The 21,519-nt window shown below is 36.5% G+C and overlaps 2 protein-coding genes across 3 annotated transcripts in view; both read right to left on the reverse strand.

Annotated features, from left to right (window-relative positions):
• IPO11 (importin 11) overlaps positions 1 to 21,519 on the reverse strand; it is a 165,117-nt gene that overhangs the window by 34,268 nt on the left and 109,330 nt on the right. The gene's annotated exons all lie outside the window — the stretch shown is intronic.
• On the reverse strand, positions 7,565 to 10,153 carry LRRC70 (leucine rich repeat containing 70). 2 transcript variants are annotated; one of them, XM_068990384.1, is made up of 3 exons: positions 10,057 to 10,127; positions 8,889 to 9,079; positions 7,565 to 8,510 (listed from the first exon to the last, which is right to left on the reverse strand). In XM_068990384.1, the coding sequence occupies exons 2-3, from the start codon at positions 8,989 to 8,991 to the stop codon at positions 7,657 to 7,659; spliced, it is 957 nt and encodes a 318-aa protein (XP_068846485.1). In that variant the 5' UTR covers positions 8,992 to 9,079; positions 10,057 to 10,127; the 3' UTR covers positions 7,565 to 7,656. The 2 variants fall into 2 exon arrangements, with proteins under 2 accessions (XP_068846485.1, XP_068846484.1); XM_068990383.1 differs by having other exon boundaries at positions 7,565 to 9,563; positions 10,057 to 10,153.

Consider the following 21,519-nt stretch of genomic DNA (forward strand, 5'->3'; position numbering starts at 1 on the left):
GAAATAGAATGCACACACACACACGGGCTTACCAGGTGGCTCAGTGGTAAAGAATCTGTCTGTCAATGCAGGAGACTGGGGTTCTATTTCTGGGTCGGGAAGATCCCTTGGAGAAGGAAACAACAACCCATTCCAGTATTACTGCCTGGAAGATCACATGGACAGAGGAGCCTGGTGGGCTGCAGTCCATGGGGGTCACAAAAGGAGTTGGACATGACTTGGCCACTACAACAACAATAAATCATACTGACCACTGCTGGGGCTACCAGCATGGGCACACATTTCTGAGGAGAGGGTAGGAAGACATATCTTTGCCATAATTAGAAAATAACACAGTTCTACATAATCAGGCCTCAATTCAGATATGCACATTTATGGAATGAGCTGAGAACAGATTATGATAATCAAACTGCAACACGGACAAGATAAACTTTGGACTGCATGGTTACTGCCAAAGCAGTAACTTCAGCCCTTTCTCATAAATGAAGAGACTATTTAGCTGACACTGCTGGAACCAGAATAAAGCTTGAAAAGTTCTGACAGAAATCTAACAGGTTTAGGAACCTGAGGTTTACAGAAAGCCAAAAAATAGAATTAGTGAATGATTGACTAAAAGAAGTGCCAAAATCTGACAGAAGATGGGATAAGGATATTCCCAGAAGCAGACTGGACACAGGCCAGAGGACACAGGTCCACCCTCTACCCTGCCTGCACACTCCAATCAGAAGAAAGCCTTGTCCTGGCCAGTGGCTTACTCAGGCTTAGAGAAGTCAGTCAAGTGACCATCGGATTCAACCCCTTTCCTCCCTCCCCTGCCTGCAGATGAATTTCTAGATCTACCAAGACAAGTTTGGACAGACGTCTGTCTTGTAGGGGTGAAGAACTGAAGTGAGGCAACCTCAGTCAGTCTGTCGTTTTTTTCACTAAAGTGTAACCCATGCTGCACAGAAAAGGACACAAGAGGCAGAGATCTAGCTGGGGGAAGTGAAAAGTGCAAGTGAAGTCGCTCAGTCGTGTCTGACTCTACGACCCCATGTACCATAACCTACCAGGTTTCTCCATCCATGGGTGTTTCTAGGCAAAAGTACCAAGGTGGGTTGCCATTTCCTCCTCCAGGGAATCTTCCCGAACCAGGGATTGAACCCAGGTCTCCAGCATTGCAGGCAGACGCTTTACCCTATGAGCCACCAGGGGAGGGGAGGGTTAATTCCAGTAGACAGAGGGACACCATACTCACTCTGGAGTGTCTATTAGGTACCACAGGGAGTGAGGCTTGGATTTCAAGAGAGAAAATGACTATGGCCCAGAGTAGAAAGGTATGTAATTTGGCTTTGAATGAAAAGGGTCAATTCTAGAAGAGAAGTACTGAAGAAAAAGATTCTATGCAATATCTGTATGTGTGAGTATGCTCAGTCATGTTCAATTCTTTGTGACCCCATGGACTGCAGCCTGCCAGGCTCCTTTGTCCATGGGATTTCCAGGCAAGAATACTGAAGTGGCTTGTCATGCCCTCCTCCAGGGGATCTTCCCAACCCAGGGATCAAATCCTCGTCTTCTGCATTGGCAGGCAGATTCTTTATCACTAGCACCACCTGGGAAGCCCATATTTGGGGATCATGGCTCAGACGGTAAAGCATCTGTCTACAATGTGGGAGACCTGGGTTCAATCCCTGGGTTGGGAAGATCCCCTAGAGAAGGAAATGGCAATCCACTCCAGGACTATTGCCTGGAAAATCCCATGGACAGAGGAGCCTGGTAGGCTACAGCCCATGGGGTCGCAAAGAGTTGGACACGACTGAGCGACTTCACTTCACTTCAAAAGGAGATGTTATGTATCTTCAGAGCATTCAAATTCAAAAAATCACTCAGAAGGATGCAACATTCATTAAGCAGTTTGGGAAAAGGACCCCAGAATAATGGGGTAACAAAAAAGCTAGAAGAGGCTTGTACTTTCCTGGCATACAGAACAGATATTTAAAGAAAAGAAGTACTATGAAGTTATAATGTCTTTTTCTCCTTTTTGAAGTATTACAAAAATGTTCCCTCCAAATATGTAAAATGTAACACTTTAAAACGAAGTATTTAAAGTAAAAATTTTATACAGTATTCTATACAAAGTTTTGAATATTAGGCATTTGCTTTCCTTTTTATTCACACAATTATCTTTCTATGTGTATTTTATAAATTAAGAATCTTGTTTTCTGTAATATACAATCCTTCTGAATTACATGCTTTAGAATGTAATTGGACATCTAAAATGGAAACAATCAAATGAGAGCTATAAACCAGGAATCAAACACCAACGGGTCTGGCACAAGAGAGAGAAGGAAAAAAGTCATTATACTTAGATTATCTTATATACATTATTTCTTTAAACACAAGAAGCCGAGAATTAGGTATTATACTATTTTTGTTTATGAAAAAAGCTCAGTTTTTCCTTTTACATGTGCTACATACTGGACTTATGAGTAACACATTATTGGAATTCTCAGTGTATCATCTCCTAATAGTAGTCTTCTCACATAAATCCACTCGAATCTAGTGTCAGGTATAATGTGGCGAAGTAAAAAGTAGCCAGAGGAGACCATGTACTTTTAGAAATTTTAATTTTCTGAAACCAGTGTGTACCACGACTGGCAGTTCACATGCTAGAACACAGCCGTCTAGTGCCCCTGACACAATTAGCCAAACTCCATGTTAGTCTATACAACTGTGCTTGGATATCCATGGATGCTCAAGTCCCTTATACTCTAAAGTGATATAGTACATGAGGTCTTCTGTATTCACGGATATGGAAACTGAGGTTTTCTACAGCACAGTAGAAAAACAACATTCAGGAGTTTACAAACAAAAAAACCCTGATAGCTGATTATTAAAGCCAAAACTTTATCTTAGTGTAGTCCCATGAGCAGACTTCAGTAGACTGGCTTACTGAGTATTAAAAGCAGGTGGATTTATACCAGGATATCAATTAACTTGGGCTTCCTAAGTAGAGAGTGAAAAGTGAAAATGTTAGTCACTCAGTCATGTCCGACGCTGCGACCCCATGGACTGTAGCCCACCAGGCTTCTCTGTCCATGGAACTCTCCAGGCAAGAATACTGGAATCAGTAGCCACTCCCTTCTCCAGGGGACCTTCCCAACCCAGGGACTGAACCCGGGCCTCTCATACTGAAGACAGATTCTTTACCATCTGAGTCACCAGGGAAGCATCCGCCTGCCAATGCAGGAGACACAAGAGACGTGAGTCTGATCCCTGGGCCAGGAAGATGCTGGAGTCCTTTAGGGTAACATTATGCATCATGGGAATACAGAATAAATAATCATGGGAATTTATGATCCCCAAAGCTCAAAAACTGCCCTCCTTTGTTTTATAAACAATATTATTTTTACTCATTTCTTTTTTAAATTACAAGTATGGGTAACTAAGCTGCAGATAACATATTACAACTGATTCATCTACATCAGCTATGAGGCAGAAAACAGAACAGAAAGTCGCTGTATTGAAACCTATGTCTGAAACATTCATCTTAGATAATGCAAGGAATGTTTAACCTCAAGGATGAAAAAAGACAATAAAATTAAAACTGAAGGGCAAGAAGTATTAGTAATTTTCTCTTTTACTTATCACTTTTTTCTTATTGTACATATTTGGTTGATACATTAATTTATTTGCACAGATGAGAGTTAACCTACACTACGGAAAGAAAGCAGGCCTTTTTAAACATCTGCTTGTTTTGTATATATGTGTGTATATACATAATATATATATGTATATATATATAAACATTAAATAAATAGGTGAGAGCATGAAAAATTTTACTCAGTAGGTAAAAATCACCTGATCATTGAAAACAATTCCACTTTTAGTAAACTTTTTTAGTCAAATGCACAGGAGTGAAACTACAGCTCTTAATCTTAGTATTTCCTAGAGGTATAACATTTTGAGGTTACTTTCCAGGTATATAAAAGTACCTGCAGAATATGTGAATTGCAGAAACTTCATGGAAAGTGATTTTTTCCTTACTTTTGAAACCTATGCACAATACTAAAGAAAAAAAAAATCCTTCTTTCTTGTGTTTTTCACCCAACTTAAAAAAATCATGGTGGCTTAAAACTATTTCTGTCCTTTTGTATCATTACACACTCAACAACAGGTGTTCAGAAAAGAAAACGCCCCTAGAAAGATAATGCAAAATTCTTAATCCCAAAGGCACAAATCAAAAAAAATTCTAATATTCATCTGGTTACCCAAACAATAAGTAATAGATTAAATGTGAACAGGACTCTATAGTTTCTTTTCATTTGTCCAACTTTTATTAGTAATTTTCTAGTGAGTACTGATTCATCATCATAGACCATGTGTCTTAAATAACTTCTCAGTGTGATGAATTTACATACTTAACATCACATCTTCATCCATTTGGGCCCTGGAGAAAAACAGGTATTCAGGAACACAACATTTATAAGAACACAAAATTTTAAATAACCTGTTCTGAACAGTTTTATAACCTAAAGTTGATGATTTAAGTTCTTCATAGTAGCAAGCTCTACAAAGAAACCAGAACTTTAGTCACTTTAAAATTTTCTCTGCTCTAACTAGATCACAACTTGTACACTGTACCTAATCATATTTGAACTCACATTAAATCCTAAGTTATAGGGTGGATGAACTTAGGGTAATTTAAGAAAATAAATACATTTTTAAGCCACAACCAAATAAAATATTCTCTAAAGTATACTTTTCTGCTTATATTAACAAGTCTAAGTAAAGAACAGTTTATTGAAATAAAAAAAAGGAAAAAGCCCTGGTATGTCGGTCTTATTCCAGAATTCCTATCACACCATTTACACTAAAATCAGGGCCCCTCTCCTCTATTTTCGAGGACCTAGGCTGAAAATATTTCTGTCACTTAAATGGAAACATACATCTTTCTACACAGTTAATTCTCTTCATGGTCACATGAAAAGTGACCATTGACAAATGTTAGCAAGGAAACAGAATAAAAAAATTCATGGGGAAATTCACTAAGTTATTTAAAAATAAAAGTTTATACCCAACAATTATCCTTACAAAGTCTTTCATATTATAAACCATTCTCCCGTTGTATGTGTGTATGCTCAGTCGTGTCTGACTCTATGTGACCCCGTGGACTGTAGCCCTCCAGGCTCCTCTGTCCATGGAATTTTCTAGGCAAGAATGTTTCCTACTCCAGGGGATCTTCCCAACCCAGTGATCAAACCCACGTCTCTGGCATCTCCCAAACTGGTAGGCAGATTTTTTTTTTTACCCCTAGTGCCACCTGGGAAGCTCATATTATAAACCATTCTTCCAATTAACTCTTTTTTTAATGAGTGCAGAGAGGTGGCGGGAAAAAGCAAGCCATTCTCTTTAAGACAATAAGAAATAGCTACAATGATCTGTGTGTAGTAGGATGGGAAGAAACTGCCATTTTACATGATTTTCAACAGGAAGACTATGCTTTAAGAAATACTGTTCAATGACGATACACTAAAGTTCCATAAAAAGGAGATGATCAATGAGTGCTATAGAACCGTTTGGAAAAGACATTAGGGTGAAAAAACCTAACCAAGACTTGTTTTCAATGCTTACAGGAATCACTTTAAACTGGTTCTTGTGTTTTTCTTTTTTTTAATTTTTTTCAAAGTAACATAAAAGAATTGAATAGATTTGATAATTATGGGGTTGGACACATGACCTCACCATTATAAATGTCTTTTAAAAATTATACTTGAGATGGTGTAATACTGAAAAAAGCGGGCCCATTATCCTGTTAATAGTGCTCCCTAACTGTGATATCATTAACATTCTAGATAATAATGATACAACTGATTCATATCCCTCCCCACCCACCTAAGGCCTCATCAGTAAGTCCAGTAACAGAAAAGAAAAGTACAGGTTTTAATGAGAAATGAAACAGGCCTTCTAAGGAGAAAAAATATATATTATTATTCAGGGGGTGATGCATATAAACAAAGTCTAACTGGTAAAGAGAACCACCTTCTCTTTGGTTTCACCTACCCCTTTCTCTTTACTCTTAGTCCAGAGCAGCACAACACATTACAAGCCCATGCATATCTTTTTCAGTCTGGCCTAGGAACAGAAGACAGGCAAAGTGGGAAGAACAAGAAGTGCAACAGGATGGGGGGAAGTACATGCGCAGTCAGCTTGGTGGGTAGGAAGTCCTAACATCAAAGCCGATTTTCAGAGCCTTGGAAAAGGTTTTCAGGCGTTCCCCCCTTCCCCCCCTTCCCCTGCCATTTTCACAACCCTTAAAAACAAACATGACAAACTTTGCTGTTTTCGTTGTGCTGTGGGTAAGATAATGGAGTAAAAATGTCCTAATTACATATGGGTCCCCTCCACCTTAAAGCTTAAACACTTGGCTATCTCTATAATCCTAAAGTTTAAGAACAGTCCACGTATATGTTCTATTTGAATGTTCTATTTCTTGACCTAAGTGGTGACTCAAACAGGTCTATTTCGTTCTGTACGTGGTTTATAAATGAACAGAAGTTTTCTAGAATGTTGCCTATAATCTTAAGGCAAATGTTTCCCAAAAACCTAACCTACGATTTCTCCCTCCTCTGCTACTCCTCAGCCAATCACCAAGGCACCGAGAATCCATCTATCTAGAATCCATCCATCCTCTCTGCCAATACCCTGGTCCAGGCCTCTAGCATCTCTCCCCTGGATCAATGATTTAGATTAACCCTGGATCTAGTCACTTCCAGCAACAGTGCACTTTCAGTTTGTATTTGCCAAATGCTAAATGTTTAAAAGAAGCACTGAATGTGTCACCAAACAATACTATTTGCTACTCTTACCATTGCTTAAGATCCTTCCACGGCCCCCTGCTGCCCCAGGGAAAAATATGAAATTACAATATCCTTCATCATCTGAGTTTTCTCTCTAGCTGCAGATCTCAATACCATTCACAACTCCAGATGGAGTGAATTTTAGTTCCTGAAAGCAGTATTCTATTTCTTCAACCCTTCTGATACAATGTTATCTCTACCTACTACTCAGCTCTCTTCTCTAGGCTAATGTCTACTTATTCTTTGCAGGCCAGTTTCAATGTCCCTGTTCTTATAGAGCCTTCTCTCGTCTCCACATATGTTATACAAAACAGTACCTCCAAGTGCAGTACTTACCATACTGTACAATAACCCTATGTGTCCTCCTCAACATTTCAAGCTCTACCAAAAATAGGAAACATGCCCATGCTGCTCACAATTATAACCCTAGCACCCAGGCAGCAGAAAATTAAAAGCATGCACTCAGGAATTTGGGACAGTTTCTTACCTCACTCTGCCTAGGTTTCCCTATCTATAAAACAAAGATATTATTACCTTATAGGCTTTTTAAGGATTCAGTGTTATATGTACAATATTTAACATAGTGCTTGGTACACAGATGTGTTAGCTATTATTATTACTTGATATAGTGCCTATCAAAGATAATATTTACGGAATGAATACAGTATTCACAAATTATTAAAAACCTGTATTTATTAATACTAAGCTCACAAAAATCATTATATACCCAAATAAAGTCTATAATTCTATAAGGATGTTTCAGTTTTATTCATGTCCATGACACTGAGGTTTTCTTACAGCCCATTATTTAATTGAATTATAAGGCAGAATGTTCAAAGAGAATGACCTGTGCCTCACTTTCAGGAACAATTTGTTTATGAAGTTGAATCTGCTCCAAACCAGGGCTCTCTACAGAATTTGGGGAAGTGTTACAAATTGAAGCTGTTACATTATACCTTGCTGACTGATAAAAGCTATAGTATTCAAGTCTATTTTCCCCTGAGTTTTCTGGTGCCTTTAGTTTTTGTTTAAACTGAACAACTTTGTAGATCAAAAAAACAATTAAAACACAGGCTAAAATAAAAAAAGCTAGCAAAATGTCAAAAGCCTCATTCAGCTTTTCAACTTCTTGTGTACAAATCGGAGATGTTTTCCCTGATACTGAAGCAGCATCAATCGGTAGAGCACTGTTTTTTTCCAAGTTCAAGTTAACAGGAGAAGTACGCTGTATTTGCACAGGTAACATCGCAGTAGTCTGTAACGGGTTACCAAAAGTATTCTCTTGAAAAAATCTACTGGCAGGTGAAGTACGAATTCGTTCCCCGAAAGTAACGCTCTCAGTGTTTTCCGAACGTTTCCCATTTGTGGTTATTTTATGCCAGGCCATCATTAACGTAGTGGTCTTGTGGTAAATATGAAGAGATGTTATAGCCCAAGTTCTGGATACGTTTGCAGAAGATGTAACACAATTTGTAAAGTCAGTCCATTTAACATAATGCAATGCTCTGCCGCGCATGGATGGGGGATTCTGACAAAAGATGTTTAGAGTAATGGCTGAAGATGCTAACCAGTCGCGAAGACCCAATAGTCTGCAGCTACATTCCCAAGGATTAGAATCTGCCTGAAGATGAATCAGTGAAGACAATGGCTTAAGGACCCTTGGATGTAAGTCTGTAAGATTATTAAATGACAGGTTAAGAATCTTCAAAGATGCTCCCATGTTTTCAAATGTATTATTATCAATGCTGACTATTCTGTTTCTATCTAACCTAAGGTAAATTAAATTTTTTAACAAGCTAAATGTGTCAGAATTTAAATTTTCTAAATCATTATGACTTAAGATCAAATGTTTAAGGTTACTAATTCCACTAAATCCATCCTTAGTAACATTTTTAATTCTTGAATTTTTCAGGAGGAGATACTCCAAATTGACAAGCCCTTTAAATGCAAAGGGCTGTATTGTTTCAATATGGTTATGAGACAAAGAAAGTCTTTTAAGACTCTTAAGTACTTCAAAAGTATTTGATGGTACTTTTGTTAAATTATTACCTTCTAGATACAAACAATCCAGGTTTCCAAGGTGCTGAAAGCCTGAGTCTGATATTCTCAAAATTTTATTGTTTGACAAATCAAGTATCCGAAGAGCAATCATACCAACAAAGGTACCACTCCCGAGGACAGTGAGGCGATTTCTTTGCAGATTTAAGTACTGAACTGAAACCAGATCACGAAACACTCCTCTTGGAACAAAAGATACTTGATTAGACTGTAAATATAAATTACGAAGATTGGAAAGTCCCTCAAATATTCCAGGATCCAAGCGTTTTATAAAATTATTATTCAGATACAGAAAATACAGATGCCTCAAATGAACAAAAGCTTTTGGATATACATACACAATGCTAGAATTATCTAAATGCAACGCTACAAGAGAATGAAGTCCCGTTAACTCACTTTCATTTATATGAGATATATTATTTCCAGTCAGATACAGAAAAACTGTACTTTCAGGGAAATTCTTAGGAATACTTGAAAGGCCTAAGTTACGGCAGTTAATTTGTCTCCCAGTGCAGAGCTGGCAAACAGACGAACATCCAAGAATCTCTTTATGGAATAATAATACAAGATAACAGGTAACAAGTAGAAACAGTTGTAGGCAAGGCAGAGAAAAACGTACTCCACACATAGCCCTGTTCTTGGTTTCTCTGTTCATATCAAAATTGGCTACAAAAAGAAAAGGTAAAACTTTAAATCATCAAAAAGTTCTTTAACTGAAAGCTTTATAGTACTAGAAATTCTATACCTTATTTTATTAGGATTAGCCATAATACTATATATCATAAATCATACTACAGTGATAGCATAAAATAGTAAGTTTGAAATATGTTCTAGAATTATTAGCACCTCTAGGCCATTAACTCACTGTTTAACAAAATGATAATCAAATTAAATGAACTGCAAAATAAAATGTTTGCTAAGTTAACCTAAAATATTAAAACTGACTATAACAAAACTGACAAATGATGATGCGGAGATAAAGATCTTGGATATAAATATGCCCTTCATCAACTTTAAGTCTACTATCAATTTAACAACATAATTTTCGAAAACACAAATTCAGTACAGAACAATTAAACTCTCTTTAAACTATAGATTTTTACAAATTGAATTATTTCTTGTTTCAACTAAAAGTTCATATTTAAATAAATAATCTTACCAAGAACAGGAAATTCATATTATTAACACTCAGCTGATTCAAGCAACAGTTTTCTTTATAAATCTGAAGAACGACATTTCTAGGCTGCATTTCTTTTGTGGCGCTGTTGACCTCCACCCCTCCACCTCTTTTTTTTTTTAAAGTCACAATTTGCTCAGGAAACACCACTCTTCACATTAGTTCCTCCACACTCAGTGTGTAAAACACAGGTTGTCATGGATACAGGAAACTGAGAGACAGGAAGTCATGTTATCTGTGTTTCAAAAGTTTGCTAAAAGGAAATCTAAGGAACTTATTTTTTCAGAAGGCAGTTAATCTGAGTTTTCCCAATGCACAAACCTAAATATTTCATCTTTAAAATAAGCACTTTTAAAATATGTATTATTTAAATACTTAGAATGAACAAACTCTGTATACATCAACTACAAATAGCTATCAAATGGAAAAAACAAGTTGAAATAAGATATAAATAGAGTAATGTAACTTCTGTGAATTTTTTAAATGCATAGAATATTTATATTTCTATTATTCTGAGTATATAGTAGAGACTTTAATTTTGTTTTATTCCTTAAAAAAAAATGGTAGCAAAACAATTTAGAATGATGAACATAAAGGCTGTTCCTCTGTGCTCTCCTTTCTTGATTTAAAAAAAACTGGCACATAAAATGTACTGAATACCACCAATAAGTACCTTAATACATTAAGGTATATGCCTTGAGCTGGAAAATGATAATTTGTATACCAAATCACTGACAAAGGTAATCTTTGATGAAAGAGACCCTTTAATGACTTTTCATTATATATACATCTAAATTAGTCTGAATTATTTATAAAACACATCTGTGTATAATGTAATTCTTTAAGGATTTAAAGCACTGACTATACACCATATATATTATGTACTGTTCAGTCATTAATTTTCCAAAAATCTGACTGCTTAGGCTTTCTATTTTAATTCTGACATTAATATTTCTAATACCCTGATGGTGTGATTAAAATACCAGTAGTAATATGTATAATTGTATACTATAACTCCCTTTGATACTAAAGCAGCTTTTCATATCAAGACAATTACTTCAGATAATAATATGAATTATTTCCATATTAATATTTTGTATAACCCAGTATTTTTTTTACAATAAAAAATCAGAAGTGCACTCTAGAGACAATCTTTATCAAAATGATTTACAAATCTCACGACTGTCTTTTGCGGCCTCTATTGTTATTACTATTTTATAGTTAAAGAAATTAGAAAACAGCAACCAAAAAACTAAATGACAGGGAAATGGCATGAATTAGACGTAAAGAAGAAACAAGAGCTAGGTTTTTCAAGTTCATTTTTTTCATATTTTGAATAACATAGAGGATTTTTTTCAATTATGTCATGTAACTTAAAGAATTATGATGGGGTTTAGGACATGCTACCACAAGATACAGCACCCTGGCATACTGACAACGTTAAGCTGAAGGAGACTGAGCATACAGCATAAGCAGGAAGTTCTCTTTCTGATCTCTATCACCCCCAGCCACAGCCCCATACTCCTTGCTCTTGTCCCCTAAAACAAGTCATTAAACCCTCCAGTGAGAAATGCCCTTCCTATACTGGGAGGAAGGGAGCACCCTTATCTTCAAAGATAAGAAGACTCAGAAGAACCCAAACAAATAGGACTTGCAAATTTTCCCCTGGTTTATTATACATTACTTATCTCATACCCTTTACCATACATATCTTCCCATGACTCTGCACCAAACTCGGTGTAAAAATACACAGGTTTAATGGTTTCTTTGGGTCTTCATTCCCTCATGAAGACTCTCATGACATGTAAAAGTGAAAAGTGTTAGTCGCTCAGTTGTGTCCAATTCTTTGCAACCCCATGGACTGTAGCCCACCAGGTTCCTTTGTCCATGAGGATTCTCCAGGCATGAATACTGGATGGGTTGCCATTCCTTTCTCCAGGGGATCTTCCTGACTCAGGGATCGAACCCAGGTGTCCTGCTTCTTCTGCACTGCAGGCAGATTTCTTTCCAGTCTGAGACACCAAGGAAGACCAACTCTCTCCCAGAATGTTCCTCATTTGGATTTGTCTGATATTTCCTCATGGTTAGAACCAGGTTAATCTTCCCTGGTTGGAATATTACATAAGTGATATGTTCTTGAAATATAACATCTAGCAGTACATGGTGTCTACCTGCTTCTCGTTCATGATGTTAATTCTGAAGGTTGCTAAGAGTCAGACATGACTTAGCAACTGAACAGCCACCACCCACTTCCCTGCTGGTCCAGTGGTTAAGACTGCACTTCCAGTGCAGGAGGTCTGGGATTGATCCCTGGTAAGGGAACTAAGATCCTGCATGCCACATGGTGTGCCCACCAAAAACTGAAAAACCATTCAGTCAATCAGTTTTCTTTTTTTTAAAATGTTATTTAAAAGTCATAAGCATTCAGGAACTTCCCTAAGCAGTTAGGACAGGAGACAGAAGACATAAGTAGCTGTTTTTCTAAGATGCCAGGCTGAACTGAACAATAATGTGTAAACTGAATGCACAGCATGTTGCCCTAACACATGAAAGAAACTTCGAAAATACTGCTGAATGTCTGTTTTATCAGTATCACAGGCTTGATATTTGATAGGAAGGTAGGGGCACTTTAGTTCTGCTATACGTTTCAAGGGTACAATGAATTTGTATTGGAAACGAAAACCAAAATGGACTATTTCCATTCAAATTCTAAGGTGGAAGGACAGAAAAACGTCAAAATACCTCCAAATGTGCCAAACTTCTGGGTGGGGAGAGACATTAGGTTTTCAAAGGACTGGTCAGAAGAACAAGTTGACATTCAGCTTTGAAAAGTTTTATAAATGACAATAAATTTTTTTTAATCACCAAGTCCAGATATTAATAATCTACCTCTTTTTTCCACAAAACTACTCAGTGAACATGCATTAATGGCACCAACTGTTCATCTTCCTAAACCATCTTGTCTACACCGCCCAGCTTCTGTTACTGAAAGATTCACTGCACAATCTAATCAAAAAATAAAAACATGAAAAGCTGCATCACAGAGGGGTTGTTCCTCATAGACTGAAATGATCTGAACCAATCTGATGTAACCTAATATTTTCCTTTTTCTGTTACTGTATCTTTTCTCTATAGACAAGCATGCCCCTAATACCTCAAACTCTTGCCAGGATATCCACATCAAGATCTAGCCTCTTCATACACAGGTCAGATGTCAAATACAAAGCTTCTGCTGCCACAAAGCACACAAAATTTACCTTTCAAACTCTGCTGGCATGTGATGTTAACACTCACCATGTGCTTGTCAAACACCCTGGTATCAGCTACGATCCCTTCAAGTTTACCACTCTTCTACATACTCCCCTAACTAGACCTGTCATCTTCCCTCACAGCTCAGTTGGTAAAAAATCTGCATGAAAGGCAGGAGACCCAGGTTTGATCCCTGGGTCAGGAAGATCCCCTGCAGAAGGAAATGGCAACCCATTCCAGTATTCTTGCCTGGAGAATCCCGTGAACAGAGGAGCCTGGCGGGCTAGAGTCCACAGGGTCACAAGAGCCTGACACGACATAGCGACTAAACCACCACCTAATTAGAACTATCAATTTCTCAATGGTAATGTCTATGCCTAAAAGTCCTCTGTATTCACATAATACTTAGTTAATACAGTTTTTTATATACAGATTGTCAATATATATTTTAATTCAATAACATAATTCAAGCCAAATTCACCAACTGCATATTTTTTTAAAAGCTGATATAACTGTGATTACAATAACATGCCTCTGCTGTTTCCCAAACACATATAATCACTGCAATTATCTGCGTAAAACTCACTATTTGACCAAGACCTAACCAAACAAACACACTAACACAGGGGGAAAATGCCATAAGCAGTAAGTAGCATATTTCTGTGATTCTCTTAAGACCCTACAGCATTGCACTACATTTTAATCACAGGAAAATTTAGACAAGTTATTTCAAATTAAAACAAACTAGGCTGATTACATAGGACTGGAAAAGTTCAGTTTTCATTCCAGTCCCAAAGAAAGGCAATGCCAAAGAATGCTCAAACTACCGCACAATTGCACTCATCTCACACGCTAGTAAAGTAATGCTCAAAATTCTCCAAGCCAGGCTTCAGCAATACGTGAACCGTCAACTTCCAGATGTTCAAGCTGGTTTTAGAAAAGGCAGAGGAACCAGAGATCAAATTGCCAACATCTGCTGGATCATGGAAAAAGCAAGAGAGTTCCAGAAAAACATCTATTTCTGCTTTATTGACTATATCAAAGCCTTTGATTGTGTGGATCACAGTAAACTGTGAAAAATTCTGAAAGAGATGGGAATACCAGACCACCTGACCTGCCTCTTGAGAAATCTGTATGCAGGTCAGGAAGCAACAGTTAGAACTGGACATGAACAACAGACTGGTTCCAAATAGGAAAAGGATACGTCAAGGCTGTATACTGTCACCCTGCTTATTTAACTTCTATGCAGAGTACATCATGAGAAATGCTAGGCTGGAAGAAGCACAAGCTGGAATCAAGATTGCTGGGAGAAATATCAATAACCTCAGATTATACAGATGACACCACCCTTATGGCAGAAAGTGAAGAGGAACTAAAAAGCCTCTTGATGAAAGTGAAAGTGGAGAGTGAAAAAGTTGGCTTAAAGCTCAACATTCAGAAAACGAAGATCATGGCATCCGGTCCCATCACTTCATGGGAAATAGATGGGGCAACAGTGGAAACAGTGTCAGACTTTATTTTTTTTGGCTCCAAAATCACTGCAGATGGTGACTGCAGCCGTGAAATTAAAAGACGTTAAAAGACGTTTATTCCCTGGAAGAAAAGTTATGACCAACCTAGATAGCATATTGAAAAGCAGAGACATTCCTTTGCCAACAACGGTCCGTCTAGTCAAGGCTATGGTTTTCCCAGTGGTCATGTATGGATGTGAGAGTTGGACTGGGAAGAAGGCTGAGTGCCAAAGAATTGATGCTTTTGAACTGTGGTGTTGGAGAAGACTCTTGAGAGTCCCTTGGACTGCAGGGAGATCCAACCAGTCCATTCTGAAGGAGATCAGCCCTGGGATTTCTTTGGAAGTACTGATGCTAAAGCTGAAACTCCAGTACTTTGGCCACCTCAGAAGAGCTGACTCATCGGAAAAGACTCTGATGCTGGGAGGGATTGGGGGCAGGAGGAGAAGGGGACAACAGAGGATGAGATGGCTAGATGGCATCACTGACTCGATGGACATGAATCTGAGTGAACTCCGGGAGTTGGTGATGGACAGGAAGGCCTGTCGTGCTGCGATTCATGGGGTTGCAGAGAGTCGGACACGACTGAGCAACTGAACTGAACTGAGGCTGATTACAACAATCATAAAGGTAAAAAGAAATATGTCTATTAAGGCATAAAATTTCCAAAGACACTAGCGATTACTGTAATTTCCTGCTCTCCATTTCTTCCCCTGTAGCTCTTTAGACAATCAAAAACTGCAAAAGAACTACATTGACATTAAAATTGCTCTGATAAGTATAAAGTAAAAGCAAACAAAGAGTTTTAAAAGTAGGCATCTGTTGGTCCTAATCTATGTGAATATCAACCACACGAGATTTCCTTTTCTGTCTGGGCACAGCAAACTTGTCAGCTTTCTCTTCCTCTCTGCCCATGGAAATAGAGCAGAGGAAAAGGCTGCATTTCTTGGACCTTAAGTGTCTGGGATCCAGAATTTATAAAGCCGGCTTTTTGTAGTGTAGTATTACCAAATTTCCTTTGATTTCTCTAAATTATCAACGTGCAACATTCCTTATAAATAATACTCTTATTAGACGAAAACGTCAAACAAAACCACCATTGGAGAAAAACAACTCAGTCAGTGTCTATGCACTGACTGACTTTAAATTCAGCTGGAATAACAGAAAGACCAGCAACATATCAGAAATTCAACTCCCACAGAACAATAGATTACTTACTACTTTTATAACAGCTATATCCCAGGAGAGTAATTTTGTCAGTACATATGGACAGAATATTTCAGTGCCTCTATGAAAATTGCAATACTATGTCGCAGCACCAATCTGATAATGAAAAAATGATACTAATTGAAGTACAAGCTGCCTTTGGTAGAATATATCAGTTTTTCTAAACATAAAACGTATGTTTTGTTTTTTTTCATACAGAATGAAATGTAATCCAGTAATAACTATAGCAGCTACTGTAGCAATAATAACAGCAAGTAATGTCTATTGAGTTCTTTATATCTAACATATAGAAGCAAGTAACATTATACAAAAAACCTATAACCAGTGAGTTTTGAATTATCTCAGTTAACCTTTACCAGAGGATGTCTACAAAAGAGATACTATTAGCCTCATTTTAAAAATGAAACAAATGTAAAGAATTTAAATAGCTTGCCCAGAATCACAATTAAAAGGTAAAACTGGGGATTAAGATTCTCAAAACACTAAGGTATATGTTTAATGATGATTTTCAGGAACCCCCAAATTAGCACATAGTAATCAATCAATTGTCAAAAGATGTTGTGTCAAGCAAGCTTCCCAAAGGTGAATAATGGTATACCAGAACTATTTCAAAAAAATTCCTACCACAATTAGATACCACTTTATAGCAACCAGTATGGCTATAATCAAAAATAAAGAATAATATGTGCTGCTAAGGGTATGCAGAAACTAGACTCCTTATACAATGCTGATGGGAATATAAAATGGTATAGCTAATTGAAAACAGCCTGATAGTTCCTTAAAAAGTTAAGCAGAATCGCCATACAACCCAGGAATACCCAAGAGAAATGATAAGCATCTACACAAAAACTTGTATACAAATAATAGCATTATTCACAATAGCCAAAAGGTAGAAACAGCTCGCATGTCCATCATTTGATGACTGGAGAAACAAAATGTGGTATATTCATACAGAAGACTATGATTTAGCAACGAAAAGAAAATAATGATACCTGTCACAACGTGTAAACTTTGAAAATATGCTAATTTAAAGAAGTCAGTCACAAAAGATCACATATTGTCTGATTCCATTTGTAGGAAATGTCCATAATAGGCAAACCTCTACAGAGACAGAAAGTAGATTAGTGGTTGGCTGGGGAAAGGAATGAGTGGTAAGGACTGCTGAAGAGTACCTGGCTCCTGAAACTTTTGCAACTTGTTTTAAGTCACTGGATATATTCCAGTGTCTCCTAGTTTACAGTCTGTGGGAATTTGACTAGAATTTGTATCTTACTACTGTGTGAAATTGTATAAATTTAATTATGTTGAATTGGTTCATGGTGATTTTCAGGTCTACTATATCCCTGCACTTCTCTGCATATTCATTCTATTAATTTTTGAGAGTCTGATATTGAAACTCCAACTAAAAATTTTAATTTATCAAAAAAATAATTATATAATGGAACTATCTATAACTTTGTTCTGTATTTTCCAAGTCTCCTGTAAATGTGCTATCATACTTTCATAATTTAAAAAATAAAGAGAAAAATATTAAAGAAAAAGAGTACATAGTTCCTTTGAAAATGACAAAATGCTCTAAAATTAACTGTGGTGATGGATGCACAACTCCATGGATATACTAAAAACTACTGAATTGTACACTTTAAATGGGTGAACTGAATTATATCCTAATAAGCTGTTACCACATACACACATACAAGGTGCTTCTAAGACATTTTTCTTGTGAAAGATGTAAAAAAAAAATGAGAACTGATTTTTACTGTAGAAAACCCACTTAACTATTACGTTAAGAATTTAGTGATAAAAGAAAATACCCTAAAATGCTAAATAAGAATGCATGACCTAGAAGTTAGAATGCATCCTATTTTAAAGGAAGAAAATAAAATTTTGTCACATTAAATACTCACTTATGAATGGTCAGTTTAAACCAAACACAATTCTGGTAAAACAACACAACCACAATTTCAAAAATTTTAAACTGCCTTTTATTTAACTATATTTAAACACTACTTTGTCAGCAAAGGTCTGTCTAGTCAAGGCTATGGTTTTTCCAGTAGTTATGTATAGATGTGAGAGTTGGACTATAGAGAAAGCTGCACGGCAAAGAATTGATACTTTTGAGCTGTGGTATTGGAGAAGACTCTTGAGAGTCCCTTGGACTGTAAGGAGATCCAACCAGTCCATCCTAAAGGAGATCAGTCCTGGGTGTTCACTGTAACGACTGATGTTGAAGCTGAAACTGCAATACTTTGGCCACCTGATGCGAAGAGGTGACTCATTGGAAAAGACCCTGATGCTGGGAAAGACTGAAGGTGGGAGGAGAAGGGGACGACAGAGGATGAAATGGTTAGATGGCATCATTGACTCAATGGACATAAGTTTGGGTAAACTCCGGGAGTTGGTGATGGACAGGGAGGCCTGGCGTGCTGTGGTTCATGGGGTCGCAAAGAGTCAGACACAACTGAGCGACTGAACTGAATTGAAACTATACCAAAGTATTACTCTTTGGAACCTGTCATCTTGATTCTACTATCTTGTTTTAAAAGTTGTAAACTAGTTTACTAGATAATTATATTATATTAGAAAATCTGTACAGAATAATAAATTTCCAAATACTGGTATTTTATTTATACGATTCTTGAGATAAAAGAGAACTATACAGAGATACTAAGTGACCAATCCAAGCATGTCTAGTAAATCTGATACCCAGAGGACTTTATTATAAGGCAATTTCTCCTGGAAAGCAAGCCATCATACCTAAAAACCCTGCTGCTTTGTCAATCTGTTTTTGAATTATTCAACTAGCTTAAGAAAAACATTCCCCACGGGTGACTTTCTTAAATCGTAAAAAAAAAAGAAATTAAATTCTTAAAACATTTGATCTCAGAGATACACATCTGAAATTCTTAGAACTACATTATAAAAATATGTCTCTGAAGTTAGAGAATGAATTGCTATTTCAGAGAATAGAGCCAAAGGAAAGTTTGATTACTCTCATTTTCATCCATGAAAAAAGCTTTTATTTAATCTATGTCTTTGGACAAAAAGTTAGGAAAACTTTGAAATATTACTAAAATATTTAAAATATTACTGCCTTTGTGCATAAATAATACAGACTTTAAGAAATGGAAAAATTCAAACTTGGAATCACTCCAGTTATAAAACAAAAAGGACACAAGATAGTTGTACCACACAACTACCAAAACAAAGACTACTATATTCAGAAGGTGACCAAGAAGATATGCTAAAAATGCCTAAAAGATATACTAAAAGGCAAAGGCAAAGACAAAATTATATATTTTTAAGTTAGTAACAATGCAGAAAGAATACTACAAAAGGTCATTAAGCTGAAGGTGATATACCTTTGACATATGTGGTTAACATATTTTTAATGAATTAATTAACAGTTTTATAAATACTCAATATACTGAAAATGTCCTGAATTTAAGATTACAGGTACACAAAAAGACTTACTCTTTTAGAACTTAGACTGCAGGAAATGGATGAATGGTTGAGAGAATGGAAGAAAGGGATAAAACAAAAACAGCTAATTTCATTTATCTAGACTGTGTGACCTTAATGCGTAAACTCATTTAATCTTTATAACACTCTCATCAGGAAGACACTATTAGTATCCTCATTTCAAAACAAGGTAACTTAGGCACAGGAAGTTATTTGGCCACGGTCATTAGTGACCAGTGGCGCTAGAATTTGAGTGTGGTCCTAAAGCCAAATATCTGAATCAGAGGTAGTGGATCATGGAAAGACATAGCTTAAATAGCTTCCCAAATAGCCATTCTTCAGATCAGTGGTTCTACCCGCATCTAGTGGGTAGAGGCCACAGATGCAGCTAAATAGCCTAAAATGCACAGTACAGCCCCAGTATCAAATAATCATCTGGGTCCAAACAGTTGAAAGTACTGTGGTTGAGAAAACCTGCTTTAGAATAGTGTTATTTCTTGCATGTGGAAATCTGATATAATAAAGAAGAAAATAACATTTCCCAATGTAGCCTGATTCAAAATATCATCATCAACACATTATTCTCTAGATCTGCTTTTTTCAGGCAAAGGAAATGTTACACTGCAAAGCCTAAAAGAAACACAGGAAGAAGAAACTACTATTATATGGGAGATTAACCAGAAAATATCACTGGGGACATGAAAGGGGGAAAATTTTCCTCAAACTCCATCAACTATGCAGTTTTAAATACTGGGTTGGCCAAAAAATTTTTCCATACAGAAAAACTCAAAGGAACTTTTAGGCCAACCCAACAGAAGAAAGGTTATAACAGGAAATGATAAAACTGCTGACAGTTTGTCAACATTCCCTTCCACTAAAGCACTTGAACCTAAATTTTCCAAAGCTATGTCATGGGCCAATGATAATGTGGCAAATTTTTAGAGCAATTAAGTTGTTTTGTTTGTTTTTCAAATGGACACATTTCCTGTATCTATCAATGCTTCTTTAGTCACTAATCCATCAAGGACTATAAAGTTAAATCTTTATTTTTTAAAATTCTATTACCACATTATTTTAAGATTTCCTAGGTACCCTTAAAATGATATGAATTCACAACCACTCAATAGACTTTTCAATACCTTATTTTAAAAACAGAAATAAGATCTGATTTTCCTATTTAGAAAGCTATTTCCTCACAATTTTTAATTTCTTTTTTATATTTTTAAAATTTATTTTTTCTATTGAAGTATAGTTAATTTACAATGTTGTGTTAGTTTCTGGTGTATAACAAAGTGATTATATACTGTTTTTCAGATTCTTTTCCATTATAGATTACTGTGCTGTGTTCAGCCGCTAAGTAGTATCTGACTTTGCAACCCATGGACTATAGCCTGCCAGGCTCCTCTATCCATGGGATTTTCCAGGCAAGAATACTGCAGTGGGTTGCCATTTCCTTCTCCCTCTTGACCCAGGGACTGAACCTGTGTCCCCTGCATTAGCAGGCAGGTTCTTTACCACTGAGCCATCGGGAAGCCCAATATATTTTTAAATTAAAAAAATTAATGTTTAAGAGAAATTCAAGCCTTAATAAAATCTTGCCCTTTAATTTATGTAAACTGACATAGGCCCCAGTCTAAGTTTTCTTTAACCTTTACAGAAGCCTTTTTTATTTTCTTCAGAGAAGTCAACTATTTTCACAACTTACATATCAAAAATATTTTTGGAAATTTTTTTAAAAAATTAAATATTGAAGTCAGCCATAATATCAAAAAGGGTAAAACAAATATGCTTGAGATACAATTAGATATCCTTCTCATCTTTTAACCTGTGTCATTTCAAGTTTTCTCTTAATCTCAGTACTTTATGTTAGAGAACACTCTAACATGCTCTATCAAGCTTAGGTTTTTTTTCCATTCATTAATTTATTGAGTAAACGTTTACTGAGTGTTGATTACTGCCAAAGAACAGGTTCTTTAACATCTCCACTTTAAAGGCC

Source organism: Capricornis sumatraensis, chromosome 18 (genome assembly GCF_032405125.1).
Source record: "Capricornis sumatraensis isolate serow.1 chromosome 18, serow.2, whole genome shotgun sequence".
Classification (NCBI taxonomy): domain Eukaryota; kingdom Metazoa; phylum Chordata; class Mammalia; order Artiodactyla; family Bovidae; genus Capricornis; species Capricornis sumatraensis.